The 20,189-nt window shown below is 40.7% G+C and overlaps 1 protein-coding gene across 1 annotated transcript; it reads left to right on the forward strand.

The window, feature by feature from the left end:
* The first annotated feature begins 16,623 nt into the window (after positions 1–16,623).
* LOC102294486 (F-box/LRR-repeat protein 14) lies at positions 16,624–19,690 on the forward strand. Its single transcript, XM_005934157.3, has one exon. The coding sequence runs from the start codon at positions 17,176–17,178 to the stop codon at positions 18,385–18,387; it is 1,212 nt and encodes a 403-aa protein (XP_005934219.1). The 5' UTR covers positions 16,624–17,175; the 3' UTR covers positions 18,388–19,690.
* The last annotated feature ends 499 nt before the right edge of the window (positions 19,691–20,189 follow it).

Below are 20,189 nucleotides of genomic sequence, written 5' to 3' on the forward strand. Positions count from 1 at the left end.
AGTGGTGGAGAGATGAGGGGATGGATGGATGGTTGGAGGTGGAGGGGCTGGAGGGGCTGGAGGGGGTGGCTTGCATTGGATCAAAGATAATTGTCAGAGGGAGTCATTATGCACATATTGTATAGAGGAGTCGCTTCTTTCAAACAATCCCTCTCATCACTTCTGTCCTCTTAATCAGCCTCTCGTGGTCTTCCACACCATCAGGGATTTTAATTGGACGCTGATAGGTTTGCCGTGACCTCAAGAGAGAAAAAAGTACGTTTGCATTGCTGGGATAGGAATTATTGGGACGTAAAAATGAATCCACATGACTATTGGCATTAATCTAATGTAGTAAAATTTTCAAATGAAGTAGAAAGCAGCACAGTCCCAGGTTGTCTCCTATCCCCCCTAAAAGTTATGACACAGCCCCAGACAACCAGTAATAAGCCCTAAACTACAGTCTCTTTGAGGTCTGGGATTATTTAGATAGCTTTGGTCTGTGTGTCTTTGTCTGCTGGCACACTTGTGATGGTGTCAGGCTGATGGAGTTGATGGAGGGAAGTATGCTGTGTGTTCTCTGGGCCCGCATTTCAACCCCCAAGTTAAACTCTGGACTCAGGCTGTCTGGTGCCTGTCTGCCCACGAAAATATCCCAAACATGACACTCATGCATGCTTACATAGACATCAGAACGTGGCCTGCTGAAGCCCTGAATCAGCGCAACACAGACTAGGCGGACAATGTCCCACCACAGCATAAATCAAGACTGTTAATGGGCCTGAGCCACAGGGCTTCACTGTACTTCTCCACCTCCAAAATCTCTCTTTTTCTCTCTCTCCCCCTCTCTCTTGTCCATCTGTCCATTTGCACAGTGACGACACACATACTAAGTGTGAAATTAGCCTGCTGCTGCGACACTGGGGCATCTATCTATCTATCTATCTGCAAGTGTAGAAGCACACTGACACACACACACAGTCAGAAACTGCCCTTCTGTGTGTGTGTGTGTGTGTGTGTAAGATACATGTATTGCTGTGCGTGCCTCTGTTTGGCCTGGCTCTGCTTACACAGATGGTGATATCTGGTGATTATCTCTGTATGTATCTCCTCCTCCATCCTGCAGCCCTTCTGGGTCGGTCAGGTCCCACCAACCACAGCACTACATCGATTTTGCTCCTCCAGGAAACTCAGACAGACACACACAGCTCCCCTAGGAGAATTTAAACTCCTCTCAGCATATTTCCCTGCTCTGATCTAACCACTGAAGCGATCTCTGACCTGGCCGTGTGAACTCCAAACCTGCGTCTGTCCCTCCTGATGTCTTCTGACCTCGGAGGATTGTAAATCATCACCTCAGGCGCATACTGACTCTGGAGCCGTTCTCTCTGACGTCTTGCACTCAAATTGTGAAAAATTTCCTTTGTGAAAATCAGATGTGATCTCTTGATATATTCCTCTAAATTACTTCAGTGATACATCTTCCACTCTAATCCCTCACAAGGAAGATAGGGAACAAAGTGGCGTATGAAGGCGGCGAAAAGTGGTGATGGGGATGTCTATGTGGCATGCATTATTTACTTGAATGAATTTAACATACTTTAAAGCCGCATACAGTGTATGGATGAAAGGTTATGAATCATAGCTCAAAGGGGGAAATATACTATAAATATTACAGCATGTCCCACTGGCTGAAAATATAATAGATGAATATTTGGAGCATTGCACATAAGGTGTGATACAATATTCAAGGTTCCCTATCCTCTTTTTTACCAAGACCATTTTAACCATCCAACTTGACATTTATTTTTAAAACTTTGCAAGTGCTGAACATTTAAGGATGGCCAAAATCCATTCATTTTTATACACTAGCATGTAATACTCCCTTCAAGAATGATAAAAGCTGCCCAGATGGCCAACATAAACCGTTTCACTGTTTATGTTGTTATTTAATGAAGCTGTCAGCTGAGGGGATGGATGCTTACATAGATCGTCCCTCTTCCCCTTTTTCTGTAAAGCCACTGTTCTGTGATGGGAGTAGTACACACCTTTGCCTGAAGTCCTTAGAAAAGGACTGTTACTGTCAGTAGTTTTTTTGTTGTTGATTTTTTTACTGATGGTTGTTGTGAAGATTGATATTTTAGACACTGTGCTGGTGAAAGTTTTTTTAATTAATTAAATAGTTTTTGTTTGTTTTTTTAAATCTGTGCTAACACTAATGAAAAATATTTTTATACTTTGTACCGTTGTGCAGTCCAGAATTCATCCCGCTATCAGCACTTACACCATAAATAAACACAGAGTGAACCGCTTCCACTGGCAGCTCTGCATGCCCACATCATAACACTGTCTCCGCCATATTTGACAGATGATGTGGTTTGCTTCACATCATGAGCTGTTTCTCCCCTGTTCCATGTTCTTCTCTTCCGATCACTGTGGTAAAAGTTAATCTTGGTTTCATCTGTCCAAAGATTTTTTTTTTCCATAACTTTGCAGGCTCGTTTAGATGCTTTCTGGCAAAGTCTCCTCTGGATTTCTTGTCTTGAGTGTAACCAGCGTATTACACCTTGTTGTAAAACCTTATACTCAAAATTTTTACACTTTTTATTGTAGATTTTGACAATGTTACACTTATCTCCTCAAGAGTGTTCTTGGCAGGTTAGGTGTTTTAAAGTTACAGTGGTAAGCTAGATGTCAGTAAATTGCAGATTGCAGTCGAGTGAGTTCTGTTTTCCTACCCTCCAAGCCAAGAAAGATCAAAACCTTAAATTTAGGCTGTACCCCATAACTGTCGGCCAGCGTGTTTCTACTACTGTGTGGATTAGATCTGGATCCACCCCAGAGCTTTTCCTTTTCTGTGCAGGCTGTCAGTCTGCTGTTTACCTCAGCTGTCAGTCCCGGGTTAGAAGATTCTATCTGTATTTACTTTGAAGGAGGCTGTGAAACTTTGTTAAACAAGTCAGATATGGGTCAGTGAGTCAGAAGAGTCAGAAGCTCATTTCTGACCAATGACAGCTATGCTGAGGTGAGTGCTTGAGCATATGCGGAACATTTAAAGTCTGCCTTTTTTGCCGCTGTTAGCCCCTGTTAGCTGCTGTTAGTGTTTTTTAGCTGTTATCTATGTGTGTTAGCTGCTGTTTGTTGACGTTAACGAAACTTTCTTTGAAGTGCACCGGAGCTTGCAGAATTCTTACGCTTAGTGAATAAACTCTCATACAATGTGAGAATGTATCAGAGGCAAAGTGTGATTTTTCAGAATACGCATGCCTAAAATTAGCTTTCACGTTTATAACCAGCTGTTGTTGTTGTTTAGTCAGCTGTACCGAGGGTCGCATGTCTAATTTCATGACAATAAGTAATTGTGACAATACTGGGAATAAAAAAAGCAGGTTTTTGCACACCTATGGCTTCTTTTCTAAACATTTTCTCCTATTTACTCCTGTTTATTTTCAGTCTAATGATGACCTCCTGTGCTTGTATGAACATCTCTATGAATTTCATACAGACAGTTCCAGGGAAAAGCTAATAAACGGAAAGCTGAACTTTTATTAAATACTCCATGTTCTTTATTCTTTATCTGTCATGAAATAATAAGGGAACTGGGCTCATGTAGCCATGAAACTGATTCTCAGTCAATTATTGATTTAGTTTTAAGCCTACTTTTAATTGTTTGATTTCAAATCCACTGTAGATAGGTTGAAAAATTTTATCAAATACTTATGGACTCAACTGCAGACTGTTTCCAAATTTTCTGCAAGTCACCACCGCGCCTTCCAGGATATCTGGCATGCTGGTGTGTGCAGTTCTTGTCACTTGTCAGTCAGCTGTCACTTAACATCTTGCTGAATTAAAACACAGAGGAAAGACTGGTGAGATTTGCTGCTGAAGGAGAGCAGCTCTTTAAACATTTTTATCAAAATAATAGTTATTCAAATGTCTCATATTCCAAGGCTCATGAGGGAAATCCTGGCAGTCTGCACTAACTAACCACATCAAGGCAAACACAAACACCCACACGCTTCTACACCTTCACACGCATGTCCACAGACAGACACATCACCTGGGGGGTCTGAGCTCCCCCTCTATGGGCCTTCACCCCACATGCTCATCTCAATTAATCACCAAACAAAACAGATGTCAAGAACAAAGGAACGATCTCCAGCCCTGTGGGGTAAAGCAGGGAGGAGGAAGGGAGGAAAAGGGGAAGATAAGGAGAAGGAGGAGGGATAGCAGGAGAAAAAGAAAACAGGAGAAAGAAGCCACGGTGCATTTAGATCTAGGTGGTGCATTTGAGGCAGGTGATTGAAGGTTGTCGGGGCCATTAGAGTGGGAAGTGTTAGCTGTTTATGTGCCCGAAGCCCAGTGATACTGTAACTGTACAATACAAGATGAAACTGTAAAAGTGTGGGGGGGGAAAAAGAAGAAGAAGTCACGATGCAAGAGGGGGAGAGTTAGAGACGGCAAGAGAGTGAGAAAACAACAAAGCCCTGGAGATGAAAGACAGTCTACAAAACAATGGATACAAAATAATGCTCAGCGGTGTGCAGAAATAGAGCAAAGATTGAAAACCTGCCAAGATAAAGACAAACCCCCGCCTTTGAACTGTCACTTCACTGCGATACTGTCAGAAAACAAATGGCAATCTTGACAGGTTTCAGCTGCTTTGAAAGAGACTGAATCATATTTTATTCACAAACGCATATTTTATAGCTTTTATAGCAAAGATCATAACCTGTTGTTAGGCAGTGAATTCTTGAATCTTGTGCTAAATTATTGACATTTACATAATGTACAGATGGCATAGGGGGGTGGGGTGAAAGCAGGGGGAAGTGGAAGGAAAGGGGGAAAGGAAAGGAGAGGAGGGAGCTGCAAGGGACTTTTTTTTTAATAACGCGCATCCATGAAGAATGCCATGTTGTTTGAGGTCTCAGTATTACAGGGAATAGCCATCAGTCTGCCAGCATTATCTGTTTCTTTTTCCTCCATTCGCCCATCCTTCAGCGGCGGCAGTCCTCTTTCTTTCTGCCTGCCTGTGGAGTGTGGACAGTGAGACTTACAGCTCGCATCAATAACAGGCAGATAACAGCCGAGTCCTCAGTCTTCAAGCACAGCCTTAAATCACATCAGCCCCGAGGGGAAGCAAATGAAGACCGAGGAGGAGGAGGAAGAGAGGGGGGGAAGCTTACCTCTTACAACAACAACAACAACAACAACTACAACAGTGCCGTATGGGTAAAATACACGCAAAATTACAAAAACGTATCAATTCATGCAGCTTAGAAATAATCCTTGGTGTTTTAAGTGAGAGTTCCCACACTGAGGAACACACAAGCAGAGGAGAGAAGAGCATATGTGTCTATACGTGTCTTCAGACTCATTTTCTCTGTCTTTCTAAAAAAGCAGCACATTACGGTGCTGAAGTATACAACATGAAAAACTCAACATGATCCAGAGCACACTGGGAAAAACAGACCTCACCTGAATTGAGCAAACGGCGGCACAAAATCAGGTTTATTTGACTTGTATTTTAGACCTAGTGGTTAACCAAGCTACATCATTTAAGAAGAAGAAGAAACACACCCAGTTAGAGTGTCAGATGGATTATACAGTAAAGTTCAAGGTTGTCCTTTGGCCTTTTATTATCACCTTTACAAAAGAAAAAAAGGAAATGGAAATTACTAGGAAATTACTCTCTAAACTTAGCTTCCTCAAATTGTAAAATAAAAACACTTTAAATGCCATCATTGTTTACACCAAAAATTCCTGGTTCAACTTTCAAAAGAAAACAATTTCTATTTATATACACCAAACCCTCAGCCATAGGCCCCATAATCCTCATATCAGTCAATTGGTCACAAGGTTTTTTTGAAAGGACCTGATTAACTCAAACTAAAGTCACACTGCTAACAATAGAAAATGTTCACAAAGAGCAGACTGCAATGAGCTGGTGATTTCAGAGAGGTGAAAAACATTTAGGTTGGGCGGCTGCAGGGTTTCCTCGTGCAGCGAGCGATTATCTATTTGTGACTGCTGTGATCTGCAAAAACTCATTAAAAGACATTTGCCGGGCGGGCATTAAAAGCATCACTGATGAGAGCGTTTAAAACCTACATGTGTGCTGGTAACCATGGTGTACACAATGATGCGCAGCTCTCTCCTGGAAGAAAGGACCAAGGAAAGACCAAGCAAGAGCAGGACACAGTTAATGCTTTGAAATAATTTTTTTGAACGAATTTTTGGTTGTGAACTGTGAAATGTTGACTAAAGAGGAGATTATTCTCCCCCACAGCTTTCGAAAACATTATTTTCTTCATTCATGTCTATGGTACCATATTCTTCATAAAGATATAATATATTCATATTGCTCATATTCTCACATATATCACTATGAAATATCTCCCCTGTGCTCTCTCTCCCAGACACTATGTCTGCATGTTCATGTTGTTGTTAAAGTCTCTTTTACTCCTCACCTGTTATTTCTGTTTTCAATCTCTTCTTGTTCTTTCTGCTTTAAAATGGAGAAATGCCTGCGCTGAAGAACCAATAAGCCTACAATAACAATTTGAATTAATTAATTAATTACTTTTTAGTCTATTTAGGGGAAATAGGTTGTGTTTCAACTGTTTAAACAACTTTGCCCTTGGGTGGAAATTATTATTTAATGGCACATGCAGCATATTTACCCTATAAAAATAAATCTAATGTTCAGTCTTCTTTTAGCTCCATTTTGGATCTCCACCAGGTCAGGCTGATTAGCTGCTAAATTAGCTGCTCACCAGCTATTCCCCAGCTTTTTCTGGTCGTACTGAGCAGGTTTACACTGAAAATAGCCACTTACAATAAAGCTGCGGAGAACTGTGCATAATTTTTTGTTATTATATTGTTATATATTATATGACATACGCTACACCCTTCATAGTGTGTAATTTTCATTTTAGATTTTGAGCGTACAAATATTTTGCCTTGGTTCCAATCTTTTAGCACACTTCTGCTCCCATTACACTAGTTATGTTAAATTGTGTTCAAGCTTGTTGCTGTAATGGCTGAACCAAAAGCAGACTCGCAAGCAAAGTATAAGTCTGTAACTCATCTTTAAAGTTCAAAGCTTGGCTCATATGATGGGTAGGTGGGCCAGGAAGCAAGCAGTCAAAAAATCCCCAAACTCCAAAAAGCTAAATTTGTGAGGATAAGGCAAAAACAGTGGTTAAAAAATACCAAGAGATTCACATGGTCACAAGAGAATGTCGCAAGCTTAGCAAAATGCTGAGACAATCGGACAGAGAGCAGAAGGAACCTGTATAAATACTGGATGGGTAATTTGCTAGTGGGAAACAGGTGTAGCTGAAAACTGGTGGGAAACAGAACAAAGGGAGGAAGTAGAACTAGAGCTAGAGGACGATACTATGAGGGAAGCTCAACACATCGTGGCTTCCTTTGTGTTAACTGACTTGACAAAACCTGAAAACACAGCTGGAGATAATAGTTATGAACTTCCTCTGTTAACCAGAGCTTTTTGCTTCAGGCTCTGTGCACGCTCACATAACAAGTGGTGTTTTATAGTGCATGTGAAAAAACGATCCCTATGAGTGTCCCCCATTACTCCAATCAGAGACTTCATCAGGTGATGATCATGATTGCACTTGGAAATAAAAAAGAATAATTGAAAACATGGAATTTTAAAATGAAACCCTGAACATAACCTGCTCCCAACCACGTCAATTTTTTTTGCATAAGTTACCATGGTAATTTAGCTAGCTAACAAAAAAAAAGAGTCACTTGGGTAAAACAGAAAACTCAGACTTCAAGCTTGAAAAGGAGGCTCGCAAACTGATTAATCTTGCTTCATAGTGCATCCCCTGGTGAGTAATTTCAAAAATAAAAACAAGACAAAATGATCAGAATCCTTGCAGGCTCTTGCAATTGCCATGATATATGTTACTCTTTATTTCCCTGAATGTCTAAAAGAGGTGGTAAAGTTACCATGAGCCAAAGCACTACAATCATATTGTGGGTAATGGACAATTTGGACATATTGTGGGTAATGGATAATACAATAAGTTTAAAAGAAAATAAACAGAATTATCCTTTAAAAGAGACACATCCATCAGAATAAATTCAGACATTACTCTGCAACAAGGCCTCAGTTTTAGACAATTTGTGGAACTGTATGATATAAAAAAGGGGATATTCCTAATATGGTCAACTCAACAGCTGTCCTCCCACCTACAGTTTAAACCATCTGTAAACAAGGGGCAGCAAATCACAAAAAGCTTCCTTAAGGTTGTTTAAACAGCACGTTTAAGACAGACGCTGAAGACCAGATATAAGATAGATATGGATTATTGTGGCATGTTAATCATGCAAAGCTACTCTAATAAAGTGGCTCTGGAAATGAGCATGAATGCTTGCATTCCTGAACTTTCATCTTAATTTATCCCTGTTCTATCTTCCTATCCATTTTTCCTCATTTGTATCTCGTCTCCCTGCTTTTCTTGTGGTTTGCCTCCGCCACTCATAGATGCACACATCAACACCTCTACACTACAACCCACATCTCACTCATCGCTTCTCATTTGTTTCATTTTTCACTTCCCAGCTACCTCCCTCCCTCATATTTTCACTCTCTCGACATAATGATTCAGTGACACTTGTCTTTTCGCTTCAGTGTTATGCCAACAGGAGGAGCACACACACTTACACACTCGTAAACACAGGAGAGAGTTGGGAGAGATTTGGAGAGTAATGATAAGTCTACTCCAGTCCATCCTCAACAACAAACAGTGTGTGTGACATGCTCTGAGCTGAGGTCAGGGGTCAGGTGGTGTTTCGATTTCTTTTGTACCCTCTGTGCTGGCGGGGTCACACAGCCCTCACAGACAGCTGCTGTCCATACTGCCTCCATGCTCTGAAGTATGCATCAGAACAGCTAAAGAGATTTAAGGGATTACTTCACTCTCTCTCTCTCACACACATATTTTAACACAGTTTTACTGCAGTAGCATATACAGCCCGTACACAATACTCACACTGCACAGAGATAAAAGGTTATGGGCGGCAATCTTGCTGCATTTTTTCATAATGTTTGCTTTGAGTTCGATAGTGTCAGGCCACAGACTAGCTAGCCTCCCGACCTCTGCCCTGCACTCAGCACCTGTCGACCCTGTTTACAGGAAGGTTCAGAGGTCAAAGAGGACTTGCCCAGTCAAACCCCCTGATGGAGCTCTTTTTATGGCAGGGACACCTGTTAAACACACACACTGGAGATATATTCTCATCAGTGTGATAAACTGAGCAGCCTTGTTAATAATACTGGCAAACACATGCGACTTCAGTCACTTATTAATGAATTAATGATGGCCATTCAGACCGCACATACTCTATAGCAAGAATGCCTACTTTAATGTCCATGTGGGCAGACTGTGGGTTGCCCACACTAAGCAGAACAGAGTCCACAGTGGGGGCTATTGTATGGTTGCAGTGTACCCACAGTATGCTTGTCATCTAGGTGGACTGTCCTACGAGGGCATTTGTTGGTTGAGCACCAGAGTTGAGTTGAGAAACTTGCCAAATCTTCTCGGCCAGGGCCAAACAGTTTATTCTGCTACTGACTCTGTGTTATTGTTGTTGTTTATTGGATTGGGTGATTGAAGTCTGAAGAAACAAGACATATTGTCAATTTAACAATATATTTGTTCAGCAAACATGGGTCTCAGAAACATTTGGAAGAACCATACAAACCCACAACAGCCTGGTACCTCTTCCTTATGCTGGTCACCTGATTTGATTTGGCAGATATTTATACTACATGTCCTTCCTGATACAACCTCCCAAAAGATTAATGCATGTATGTAATTTCCCTGTATGATGTTTTCCTTGCCAGCAAACGTGACTGGGAAGGTCCACAGTGGGTATCTGTGGGTAAACTTTGGGGCCTCGTGGGCTGGAAAAACCTATACTTGGGCCCCGAGTTGGTGTACCCACACAGGGTCGATAGCAGTTTCATGCTTTGGGACTCCACGGACAAGCCCACTGTCTGTTGCCCACAGAAAACGCTCCCTGGGACCCAAAATGGCAAAACTGCAAACCGTCCCAGACGGGTTTTCATTGGTTTACCCACAAGAAAACTACGGATGCACCCAATTGAGGACCATGTGGGATCAGTGCACATTTGCCCTGACCACGGAGCCTTAAACTTTACCCACTGTGGGCCTGCATAGGCATGCTTGCTGGGTCTCAACACAATGACTGGTGGTCACACAGTACCGGTTGGTGAGTCTGCTTGGTTTTCTGTGTGTGGCTAAAATAGTGTGAGAAACAGTGCATATGTTAACCACAGTGACAGTGTGTAACACATCAGTTTCTACTGTTTGTTGAATTGTTTTATCTGCACCCAGTGATTTGGTTTATATTTTTGATTAATAATTCTTGTCAATGCTTTCAACTGCTATAGAGTGAGTTTAGATGCAGAATTGCAAATATTATTTTGAGAAATCAGATGTTGGCCTGTTTCTTTCGGACAAAATGTGACACAAATAAATGCAAAGAATTGTGCTGCATTGCTTATGCTGTGGTATCATAATGTTGTTCATGAGGACTTCTGAGCAAAAAGCAGAAGTCCACATAGTGTGTATCAGCCTTGGTTTTTGGTTATGGTGCACTAGACTTAGGTATCAGTTGTGGTTTGTGCTAGTGTTTCCATGAAATGACTATAATAGAAAAAAGACAAAGCGTGTGTATGAGTGGGTGCGTGGAGAGCTGTCAGAGAAGATCTGGTGAGAGTGGGCTAATTGGAGTTAATTCACCATCTGTCTGTGTGAGCCAGCACACAGGGTCATTAGCAGAGACAAGTCCAGCCACAGGGGAGGCCGAGAGGGGAATCACCATCCCTCACTTGCTCTCCTGCTGCCTTTAGTGCTCCTTTCCTTCCTGTCTTGTCATGTCACTCTGCACTTATGACTGTTATCTTGTTATGTTACGACTGGACCGTCTGTACACTCCTGGTGAAAACATTCGTCCCTCTGTAAAGAATAAGATGAAAAGTAAAATCATCTGAACTGTTTGTTTGACTTACCGATTCTGTTTTGAAATGTTTATGATCTAATTTGGTGTACCGTGATGGTACAGTGCCACTTTTTTTTTGTTTCCTCGGTCCAGCACTGCCCTCTGCTGGGCTGAGGTTGTCCCAGCTGAGCACAGAGACTTTAGACAGAAGAAAAATAAATAAATACACAAATATCCTTCAGCTAAAGAAGATACATTTTGAGTGATGTCTATTCATTTGTGTGGCTAAACAGTTCTCTGTAGTTCAGATTCGGTTGGTTGATTTTATGTACCCTTTATGTACCCTGACCCCTCAAAGTACTTTACACTGCAACCCACAATAAGCTTTTCACACACGTATTCATAGAGTACCTAACCCTGTAAAGGCAAGTGTATCATATCACTACAGTATCAGTGTGATGTTTTTTCCCAAGAAAACTCAAATAACTTGCACCAAATAAAAACTCAAATAACACTCCAGTTTCAAAACATATTTAATTTTCTGGCTATTGTTTAATGGTTCAGGCTTTACAGAGTTAATTCTATACACTTCAGAACGTTATCTGCTTTGTGGGAGGAAAGAAAAAAAACCCTCTGAGAACATGACTGGTGTGTTTTATAGAATTAAAAATAGAAACATACATGATCTTAAAAATGGTCTTGATTAATTAATGATGAGGAAGGAGAAGAAGATGAGTGTGAGTGTGGAGGTAAGAGGGATAGTTGCTGGCTTGACAGTGTAGAGGACTGTTGAGTATTCTTACTCAAAGGCAGTGTCAGCTTCTCTTCCTTTTCATATCATAATCTCCCAAAACAAAACAGGTCGGTGTACACGTCTTTTTCATTTTAAAGTTGTGATACATTCTTATGTAAATATATATATAATTTTAAATGTTCAAAGGGGTCTTTCATCTGTCCACTTGAAAACAGAAATGCAGTGTGGAGGTTTATGAATACAGTCATGACTCATGCTGACACTCCTCTTTGATTTACCGACTTTTCACCACAGGCTGCTGCTCTGTAGCCCACAACCTAAGGAATATACACATACATAAATCAGTCTAACAGTGCAAAGCACGCATGTATAGCTTGTACTGTGATTTTGGAGGTTTATAGCTTTGCTCTAAGGCAGGGGTGTCAAACATGAGGCCGGGTTTGGGGGGGGGGGAGAAATCGACCCAGCAAAGACTCTAAACCGGCCCCAGTGGAAGACTTTGAGAAATGTGAAGAAGAGCATAAATTTTGGTATTTTAACCAATTGTGTTTTCATTCGTTTTACAGCTTTTCCTGCTGAAAAAGACGACCCCAATGGCCACTCATACAACACCGAAGTAACACATTTATGAGTCCGGCTGACAGAGCAACATTTCTTTATTGTATACAAATTGCACTTCTTTTTTTCTTATATTAAAATATCTCAGGGATTAAATGTGCAGTTAAACTTCCTTAAACTGCAGAGGGGAGTTTAAAAAGTTAATCACTCAAATAAACAGTTCATTTTCTTCACCACCAGAAAGGAAGTAAACAATACTTGACATCATGACATAAACTATGTAAAGCAGTACCGAACCGTTTTGCACGCATACAGGAGTAACCTTATCTGTTCGACTACAGAAGAACATTTTGCATTTGTACCTGATTACCGGGCTTGCAACGCTTTTCCCATTAAAACCTACTATAGCCTTCTTTGTATAAGAGCAGTTTCTGTATTTCAGTCCCTTGAAATGCTCTGAAATAACCTGTAAGAGTCTACGTTGTGTGCATTGTGGAGGTTAAGCTGGGGAAGGGGTAGCCTTGTGAGCGACTTAGAGGCCCGGAGACAGTCAGGAGCCCAGAAATATGCCAGGAATTACAGATATTTATTGTTTCAGGGTCTTGGGAGAACTGCAGTCAGTGGACCCTGCATTTCTAGCAGTAAAGGCCAAAGGTGGGACGCTACATTCTCACCGCTGCACAAGCACATGACATGAAATCTTACACTTTGAGACTTTCGGTACAAACCTAATACTGAGATAGTTGGGAATCTTGTTGTCCACATTTGTTTAGATAAATAAATACAAAAAAGGATCTTCCATTTGTCTGACAAACCACAAAACCCAGTTCATTAGAAAGACACAGAAGTTTGTGTGTGTTGGATTTCAATCGACCTTTTTCAGCTTTTTCAGCAGAAAGAAAAAAAGAGATATTGTCAGTTTAATGAATCATTAACAACAAATATATTTGCATGGACAGCACATGCATGAACATCTAAGAATAATTAGAATAATCTACATAACAGAAAAGTCATTCCAAAGCAGGAAAGTCTTTACAGTGACATGAGGCTCATCACAGCATCTGAAACTCTCATATCCAAAGAGAATATTATAAGCTCTGCTAGTTCTCGCACAAAGCTGTAGACCTTTAGCACGGCAGCTGTTTTGCCATTGCTCCATAAGCCAAGTGGAAGTGAGCCAGCATGAAACTGACAGGAGGCTAAAAGATTTTTTTTAAATCCTGCTGTCCTCGGTCACTGTCAGTGTGTAAATCAGCAAAATGATTTCCCTCTCTCGTCCTTTCCTCACTGAGCAATCAGTGTAATGCACCCGCTGTGTGTCCTCTAGGCAGCCAGAGGTGACCAGGTCAGTGAACGCCTCATTGCAGTAACTCTGGGCTTCCTGCCAGTTTGAGGGCATTAAGGCAAAGTAACAAGTCCACACAGGATGATGGACGTGTGACTATTTCAGGAAGATGGCGTATGTAACACACCAATGATTCATGGCAACTATTTTTTACTTAACTATAATATAATAATACTATAATTACTGGAGGTAAAACACAAAGCATTTGGATACACACACATTTTTTAAACTGACTCGTTTCAGTCTAAGTTGTCATAAGATATACATATATATATATTTACTATTTTCACTGAGCAGCAGCTTGGAGCATCCCTTCATGAGTCACAGATGGGAGCAGGTTACATCTTTCTGTCGTCTTTGTGTGGTGGTGATAGGCTACCAGAACTTCCAGCTTTGCATTTGTCTTCTACATGGATGTAGAATGTGTCGATAATGTATTGTAGAAGAGCTTTTTTGTTTTCTAAACTGATTAAGGGCGTTTAAATAATGAACTAAGATAATTAGGAAATCATATTGGCCACTGTGCCGAGGTTATTGCTGTTGCTCTTTAGTGCTTTGCTCCTGTGTGATGTTTAATATAGCTGCCAAAGAACAAGAATGTTTGTGTATCTAGGTTAAATTTATATTTGTGCATCAACTTTCTCCGTACACGGAAGCCGTATAGATATGTTTATTCATGTTTGGCTTTGCCCTGCTATCTTTGTTTAGCTGTATGTTTATGCTTATTCTTCTGTGTATAAAAGTTATGAGTCAGCTTGTCTGCCCAGTAAACTTGACATTCAAATATTGAGCCATCAGAGTCAGCATTATTAATTATACATGTAAAAAAAAAAAAAAACCAACTACTTATTGCATTTTCAACTAACAGTCCTACACTGTTGTTTTGGTAGCGCTTCAAATACAACTCACAAAGCATACACTTGTATACTTTGCACATATACTTTTCAGACACAAAGCCCTGTTTTGTCTAGATTTGTCTTTATTTATTTACACATGTATGATCAATTCTGCAGAGGTGTATAAAGTCTTGTTTGTACATGTACAAAGGCTTGCTGTAAGATTAAGTGGTTAAATTATGATGACTAAGATGGAAGAGGGTTTTTATCCGTTGTCCTCTCCACCTCACGTATTGAGACCAGAAGATATCCGTCTTTAAAAGGCCTCACTTGGAAACCTGATAGGAAATGAGCCGATCTGTCGATGAATCACAAATACCAGTTTTAACAGTTATAACTGTAGAAAGGCAATTTAGGTGTGTTTTATTTAACATTAAGGTAATTTAACTTTACCTTATTGTACAATCCCAATTCCAAAAAATTTGCCATTCTGTTTAAAATGTGAATAAAAACACAATCCAGTGATCTGCAAATCTGAAAACTCAACATCCAGTGTTTAAACTGAGATATTTTAATTTATGAGGAAAAATATTAAAAAACAAAAAAGACAAAACAACAACAACAACAACAACAACAACAACAACTGGAGTAACATGTTGTAGTTAATTAGGTTAATTGGCATGACTGGGTATAAAATGAGTATATTAGCCAGAGCTTCTCAGAAGTTGGGATGGATAGAGGTTAACAATCTGCAAAAAGGTAACTCTGCAAATTCTGGAACAATTTCAGAATAAAATATTGACTTCTGAATCTGCAGAAATCTCTGAAAATCAATTCTGGATACTTTTAATTGAAATGACTGCATGAAATGAATGCCTGTGAACAGAGTTCGCTGTGCCTCCATCTTCACAGGACCAAAGCTCACTTAAAATGGACTGAAGAAAAGTGGAAAACAGTTCTGTGTTCAGATAAATTAAATGTGAAATTCTTTTTGGAAAACATGGACCTCTTGTCCTCTTATCTAAAGAAGAGAGGGTCCATCTTGCTTGTTATTAGCGCTGTGTTAACTAGTCTTTCTAATGGTATTGGGGTGCATTAATGCCTATGAAACTGGCAGCTTTCACATCTGCAAAGGCACCATCAATACTGGAAGGTATGTACAGGTTTTAGAGCTACAAATGCTCTCATTCAGATGTTTCAACAAGACAATGATAAACCATATTCGGAGAGTCAGGGTGCTGAACTGATCTGCCTGCAGCTCAGACCTTTCAGACCATTTGAAAATATTTGCTACATTATGAAACTAAAACTACAACAAATAAAGACTCGGGACTGTTGAGCAGCTAGAATCCAGTATCAGTCAAAAACAGGACAACATTCCTCTCCCCAAAGCCCAGCAAATGGTCTTGTCAGTTTCCAGATGTTCATGGACTGTTGTTAAAAGAAGAGGGTGTGCTACACAATGGTAAACATGGCCCTATCCCAACTGTTTTGAGACATGGTGCTGCCATCAATTTCAAAATAACCTTATTTTTTCTTTAAATGTTGCACTTTCTCAGTTTAAACATTTGATATGTTTTCAGTGGTTTTTATCACTTCATTGTGATAAATCAATTACTGAATTGGAAATGGAAAAATTTAACTCAAACATAGTAAAATTTAGTTTGTGAAAATTTCTGTACCCTTTTTTTGCTGACTGACACATCTATTTTATTTGCAGCCCATAGCACATAAAAACAACAGAAGGTGACCTAGTCCTTTTAGAGACAGGCACATTTACAGTCCATGTATTTCAAAATACATGAAAAACTGAAAGGAATGTTTTGTTGTGTTAACATGGTATTTTTGGAAAGTAAAAATTTTTTAGTGGTGATTGAAATGTGATTAGAATTACATTCTAAATGTGATTTAGAATTACAATCTAATCACGTAGATCATGACACACTGCTCTCCCCTACATAAGCTGCTTTTGTAAGTTAAAAGTATCGGCAATATTGGCCCTGTGGTTACTTGGTATCGGATCTACCTAAATTTGTAGTATCGCAAAGCACTATTGAGTTTGTTGGGGGGGTTTTTTGTTTTGTTTTTAAAACCATACAATCTTATTTTAAAAAGAAAAAAAGTGTGTCATGGATCCAGTAGGAGTCGCTAGTCGCCGTGCGCTAACAGTTGGTTTATTCATGGGGGAGATCCGGGATGGAAATGCCAAAGAAGATAAAGGAGCCGGGCAGCTGTCGTTGTACGAGAAAACAGCGAGAGAGATAAAAGTTCCTACACAAGAGAGTTTAAGAAAAGCGTCACCATGAGCTGGAGTAAAGAATAAGCTGTTCCGGGCGTCTTGGACGAACGGGCTGTCCGACTTTGAAGCTTACAAGTTTGGACAGCTAGCTGACGCTGCTGTTAGCCTAGCTTTGCTAGGTAACTACTACGTCTCCATCTCTGAGTCTCCTGCCTCTCCCTCCACCTTGTCAGCAGTACCGTGCAGCTAGTGGTCATTTTGCGTGCTCTTGTTTTTTATTGACTCTAATAGAGCATGTTTCTTTTTGTCATTCTACACTTGAAGCTGTCCGGTAGCTCGTCTGTATGCTAGCTGACGTTAGCTAACGTTTGCCGGGCCAGACAGCAACTTCGGCAGCAGAGTTTCGGGGGAGTATTGTCGCTCACAAACAGCCTGTGCTGCCAAAAGGAGTCCGCCTGCAGACATGTTTGAAATGGAGACGCATATCTCGTGCCTTTTCCCGGAAATTTTGGCCATTATTTTCAGTTACCTGGACGTTAAGGACAAAGGGAGAGTAGCCCAAGTGTGCACGGCCTGGAGAGACGCGTCCTACCACAAGTCGGTGTGGAGGGGGGTGGAAGCCAAGCTCCATCTGCGGCGAGCCAACCCGTCTCTGTTCCCCAGCCTGCAGACTCGGGGCATCAAGAAGGTTCAGATTCTCAGCCTGAGGCGAAGTCTGAGTTACGTGATTCAGGGGATGCCGCACATTGAAAGCCTTAACCTGTGTGGGTGTTTCAACCTCACAGACAACGGTCTCGGACATGCCTTTGTGCAGGACATCTCATCCCTGCGAGTGCTGAACCTCAGCCTTTGTAAACAGATCACTGACTCCAGCCTGGGAAGGATCGCTCAGTACCTCAAAAACCTGGAGGTGCTTGAACTCGGGGGATGCAGCAATATCACCAACACGGGCCTGCTGCTCATTGCCTGGGGCTTGCACAGACTCAAGAGCCTTAACCTGCGTAGCTGCAGGCATGTGTCTGACGTGGGCATCGGCCACCTGTCTGGTATGACCCGCAGTGCAGCAGAGGGTTGCCTGACCCTGGAGAAGTTAACTTTGCAGGACTGCCAGAAGCTCACCGACCTCTCCCTCAAACATATCTCAAAGGGCCTAAACAAGCTCAAAGTGCTCAACCTCAGCTTCTGTGGGGGGATATCTGATGCGGGGATGATCCCCCTTTCACACATGACCCACCTGTGCAGCCTGAACCTGCGGTCGTGTGATAACATCAGTGACACCGGGATAATGCATCTGGCCACGGGCTCCCTCCGGCTCACCGGGCTTGACGTCTCCTTCTGTGATAAGATTGCTGACCAGAGCCTGGCTTACATTGCCCAGGGGCTATATCAACTGAAGTCTCTGTCTCTGTGCTCTTGTCACATCAGTGACGATGGCATTAACAGGATGGTACGCCAGATGCACGAACTCAAGACTCTAAACATTGGACAGTGTGTGCGAATCACAGACAAAGGCTTGGAATTGATAGCTGACCACTTGAGCCAGCTGACAGGGATCGATCTGTATGGTTGTACTAAGATCACCAAGAGGGGCTTGGAGAGGATAACACAGCTCCCGTGCCTTAAAGTGTTAAACCTGGGACTGTGGCAGATGACTGAGAGCGAGAGGGTGAGGTGAAAGCTCTCCTGTTCAGTCCACATTTCAGAGGAGACTCTGCTTCCATTCTTAAATTTACCTTCTATGCTGCGACTAAAAACGAGGAGCCGGACTCGGCATTCATCACTGGAATATTGTTCACCTCTGCTGCAATACTCTGACTTTATTTCAGTCTTGTCCTCTCCTTCCTTAAAGTGCCCCAATTATGCTCATTTAGAGGGTCTGAATTTTTTATTTTAGGGATCTACCAGAATTTATTTCATGCTGTCATTGCTGCTCAGGTTGCATTGACCTAGCCCTCTACAATCTGTTGCCTGATTTAAAAAAAAAAAAAAGAAAAAGAAAAAAAGAAAAGGCTTTAGCCACAGTAGAAACACATGCTTTTCAACTTTCTAAGTGATTGTTTTGTTAGAGTGACAGCCGCTTTAGATTAGTCTAAATAGTCTCCACTATTTTATGCTCAGTCTGCTGGCTAACATCAAAACCAGAAAAATTTGGAAACAAAAGAAGCTTGGTTGTGAATTTGTATTAAAATATGGTGTATATGTGCACAGAGTAAGGATATGAGTATTTTTAAAATGTGATGTAAATTTCAGAGGCAACAAAATCCAGAATGAGGTATTTCGGTCCAGCAGCAATGTTTTCTGTGGGAAAAGAGAAACTGTATTTGTTATAGACAACACAAAAAAAGGATGAGGGAAACCACCCAAAGCATAATAGGGGCACTTTAAATCTCAGCCTGTGTACAGTTCCTACTGTCTAGCTACCTCATTCATTGAACACAGGAGTGCCTGCTGTTGCTAAATACTAGATTAGAGTTTATATTTTTGTGACTCGCATACCAATGGAGATTTTGATTTCTCTTTTTCATCCTTTTTTTTTGGTTTTCTGAGTAACAGCTAGGCATTTAACTTTAAACAGAAGTGCTCGAGTGCTTGAAGTTTGTTAATAGATTTTGTTTTTGTTTTCCTTGTTTTTTTTTTTATTTACCTGTAACATTTTTTTTGTAATTGAATGACTAAAATTTGTACTTCAAATTGAAGTGGGTGAATCACTCCTGTCTTTGTTTACCTATGTTTAGTGGCCTCTCTTTCATATTACTGAGGAAGTAAGTTATGTATCACGTCTAAGGTTTATCATCACATATACAGTGAGGTGTAGTCATTAGCAACTACCAAGACTATATGCAATACTTTCAACTGGCGCTTCCAATGATAACACCAGAGTATTTCTTTAAAAAAAAAAAAAAAAAAGCAGTAATTTAAGATTGTTTTATATTCATACAGGAGTGATATTTATGAATAAAGAGGACAAATATGTTTGATTCTTGTCTCTTATTTGTAACAGCTGTACCAACTTTGATTAGGTGTATGATTATAAGCTTTTATTTCTGTGGTTTGTACAGCTTCTATTGGCTGTGCAGTATGTTCGATCAGTTTTTGGTATATTTCTATAGTATAATGCTGAGTTATATCTGAAGTTAGCATAATACAAATGCTGCATAGTCAAATTTGTTAACTGCTATGGTCAAAATCTGAACAACAGAACATGCGTTTGATGTATTTCAACAAAACATATTTATTTTATTCCTTTTTGAAGCAACCTAACTTTATTGTGGACCAAAGGTGAAGTAAACCTACCACAGCCTTCAGACAGGGTCAAGATGACCTGCTGAAGTTCAGCCTGAGTATCAGAAGAAGTGTCTTTGAATTTGGCATGGTTGTTAGTGCCAGACGGGATGGTCTGAGTCTTTCAGGCACTGCTGATATACTGGTATTCTCCCCACAAAATCAGAAAGGTCCAAAAAACAAAATACCCTATGG

The sequence above is a fragment of the Haplochromis burtoni genome, unplaced genomic scaffold, assembly GCF_018398535.1.
Source record: "Haplochromis burtoni strain Fernald_Lab_line unplaced genomic scaffold, NCSU_Asbu1 Contig_179, whole genome shotgun sequence".
Lineage (NCBI taxonomy): Eukaryota > Metazoa > Chordata > Actinopteri > Cichliformes > Cichlidae > Haplochromis > Haplochromis burtoni.

Bases quoted from the DNA above. Each gene is read 5' to 3' on its own strand.
- LOC102294486 (XM_005934157.3), top strand. From the start codon at position 17,176: ATGTTTGAAATGGAGACGCATATCTCGTGCCTTTTCCCGGAAATTTTG.